A 2,761-nucleotide genomic window follows, 5' to 3' on the forward strand; every position below is an offset into this window, starting at 1 on the left:
CGTTTTGGGTTTCGAGCCAAATTCGAACCCCTAATTTCGGGCCCTCAAACATTATTCTTTTTAAAAATAGCACTGGTTTGATAAGTTGGGTTTAGGTGGGTTGATTCTAAAATAGACACAAAAAGATAAAATGTTACCTCCAAATCATAATCATTTCATTTTTCCTCTCACAAAAATAAAAAATAAAAAGTCAAAAATTTTATTTTAAACGAAACTTTTTAACCACATATTAAAGTAATTAAAAACCAAAATATTCCAAACCAAGGCATAATGAATTAAGTGTCATTTTTATTAAAAATAAACAAATTTTCAAATGCATCACAAAAACTAAAAAATAATAAAAATGAACAAAACCTTTGATTAAAAATTAAAAGGGCAATGTATTTACGCTATATATCCATAAAGAATCTAATTCTCTCTCTCTCTTTCTACTATTTCTTTTCCCTACAAATTGAAATTTTGACATACAAAATTAATAAAAACAAAAGAGAGATTTTTTAACTCTTAAACCATCTCAAACCTCAACAGCTTTAACACTCCCCTCCCTAGCAACTTCACTATTTGCACCATTGACCCCTTCAATATTGTTATTATTATTATTACTACTTTTCACCCCCTTAAGAACCCCAAATTTCCTCAACAACCCCTCCCCCCAATCCCACATATGCAAAATAATGTAAGTTCCAATCCCACCAATCAAACCGTATGCAATCGAGTAAGTCAACGGCATCAAAATCAACGTAACGAACGCCGGGATCGCCTCCCTCATGTCGTCCCATTCAATCTCCACCACCGATCTCATCATCAGAACTCCGACAAGAATCAACGGCGGCCCCACCGCCCACGGCGGAATTGAAGCCAGCAACGGCGTGAAGAAGAACGCCAGCAAGAAATACCCCGCCACAGTTAACGCCGTCAACCCAGTTCTCCCTCCTTCCCTTATCCCCGTCGACGATTCGATAAACGCCGTCACCGGCGATGTACCCAACAACGAACCCACAACGATCGACGAAGCATCGGACATGAAAGCGAAGTATTGGCCTTCGAAATCACCATTTTCGTCTGTAAAACCCGCGAATCGAGCCATCGAATAGAGAGTTCCAGTGGTGTCGAGTATGTCTACGTACAGAAATGTGATCAGAGCTTCCCAGAAATGCCCCGTTCCCATGCTTTTGAAGCTGAGAGCTCCGGCTGTGTACTTGATTGCGTGAACATCCACCACTTTTTTGAAATATTGATAAGCCGTGTCGCCATCGGTGGTGTTTGGAAACACCGTCACGGTGGTGTTTCGAAACCACGACACGGCGGTGACGAAGATTATTCCGTAGATCATAGCACCCTTGATGTTTTTCACCATACAGTAAGCGATGATCACGAAACCCACAACGCCGAGCCAGAATGTAGGGCTTTCCATGCGACCGTTGAGGCAGAATATGCCGCCGGAGACTGTCCCGCCGGAGAGGAGGCTGACGGTGCCGTTTGCTGCTGTGACGACCGGAGCCAGGGAGGCGCGTGAGGAGCTTGGACATGCACCGAGTGTGACCAGCGTTGATGAGCTGTAACCGATGAGTCCGAGGCCTTGGTTGTTTTGTAATCCGATGAAAGCGAGGAAGAGTCCGATACCGGCGGAGGAAGAGATTCGTACCGGTTTCGGAACGAGTTTCGCGAGTTTCGCTCGTAACCCAATTGCTGAAATCATCAAGAAGATCATGCCTTCGATGAAAACAGCGGTGAGAGCGGAACGGTACGAGACGTTGCCGGAACCGTGAAAACCCACGACAGTATAAGCGAAATACGCGTTGGTTCCCATGCCCGGAGCGAGAGCGAGAGGAAGATTCGCGAACGTTCCCATTATCACACATCCGATGAGAGAAGAAGCGATGGTGGCGACGATGAGGTCTTTTCGGACCCGCTCGAGGCAAGCGGTGTAACCCGGATTGACCGGATCGAATTTGCAGGAGGAGTCGGGTTGGATGAGGGTGAGGTTCTTGCCAGAGCAGTTGGCGGCGGAGACGGTGGAGTCGGAGCAGAGGGGGATGCAGTCGGAGACGGAGCAGGTGGCGCCGGAGTCGGAGAGGATGGAGGCGTTGACGGCGAGGATGTAGGCCATGGTGAGGAAGGTGGCGGTGCCGGCGCGGAGCTCCGTCGTGAAGGTAGTGTTCCGTTCGGCCAGTTTGAACCGTTTTCCGACTCTGTTCTTCGCCATGAACATGTTGAGCCGGGTCAGTGGCGACCGGTTCGCCGGTCTACGGCTCTCCATCTCCATAATCTACTGCTGAAGTTTTTTAAGGTTATTTAAGTGTTTTTATACATATATATATATATATATATATACAGACAGAGAGAGAGAGAGAGAGAGAGAGAGAGAGGAGATGAAGATTCTGTTGTGGGAGGTATCTTGTATATATCCCCTAGCTAGATGAGTATCTGAAAAGCACGGAGTCAGGAGGATGACTTTGAAATTGTGAGGTTTGATAAACAAACAACATGTGAAAATAAAATTCAAATAAGACTATTATTATTGGCACATCCACATTAACGTTAGTGTAGTCGATTATCTGACCTAAGAAATTTTTATAAAGGTTTTACAAATTTTTAATTCACATTGATGTTAGTTTAATTCAAATTTTATGTTAATTTTTATTATTTTAAATTCAACAATTTTTTTTATATATTTTAAAGTTAGTTTTAAGAGAACTCAATTCAAAAATTTTGGTAGTGTTTGGTAGAGTTTTGTAAATGTGATTTGAGAGTATGAGTT

General features: G+C 43.7%; 1 protein-coding gene across 1 annotated transcript; it reads right to left on the reverse strand.

Moving 5' to 3' along the window:
• Nucleotides 1-335: 335 nt before the first annotated feature.
• On the reverse strand, nucleotides 336-2,486 carry LOC114309611 (adenine/guanine permease AZG1). Its single transcript, XM_028255395.2, has one exon. The coding sequence runs from the start codon at nucleotides 2,264-2,266 to the stop codon at nucleotides 515-517; it is 1,752 nt and encodes a 583-aa protein (XP_028111196.2). The 5' UTR covers nucleotides 2,267-2,486; the 3' UTR covers nucleotides 336-514.
• Nucleotides 2,487-2,761: the final 275 nt, after the last annotated feature.

This window comes from Camellia sinensis, chromosome 8 (genome assembly GCF_055761805.1).
Source record: "Camellia sinensis isolate YWXY chromosome 8, ASM5576180v1, whole genome shotgun sequence".
Taxonomy (NCBI): domain Eukaryota; kingdom Viridiplantae; phylum Streptophyta; class Magnoliopsida; order Ericales; family Theaceae; genus Camellia; species Camellia sinensis.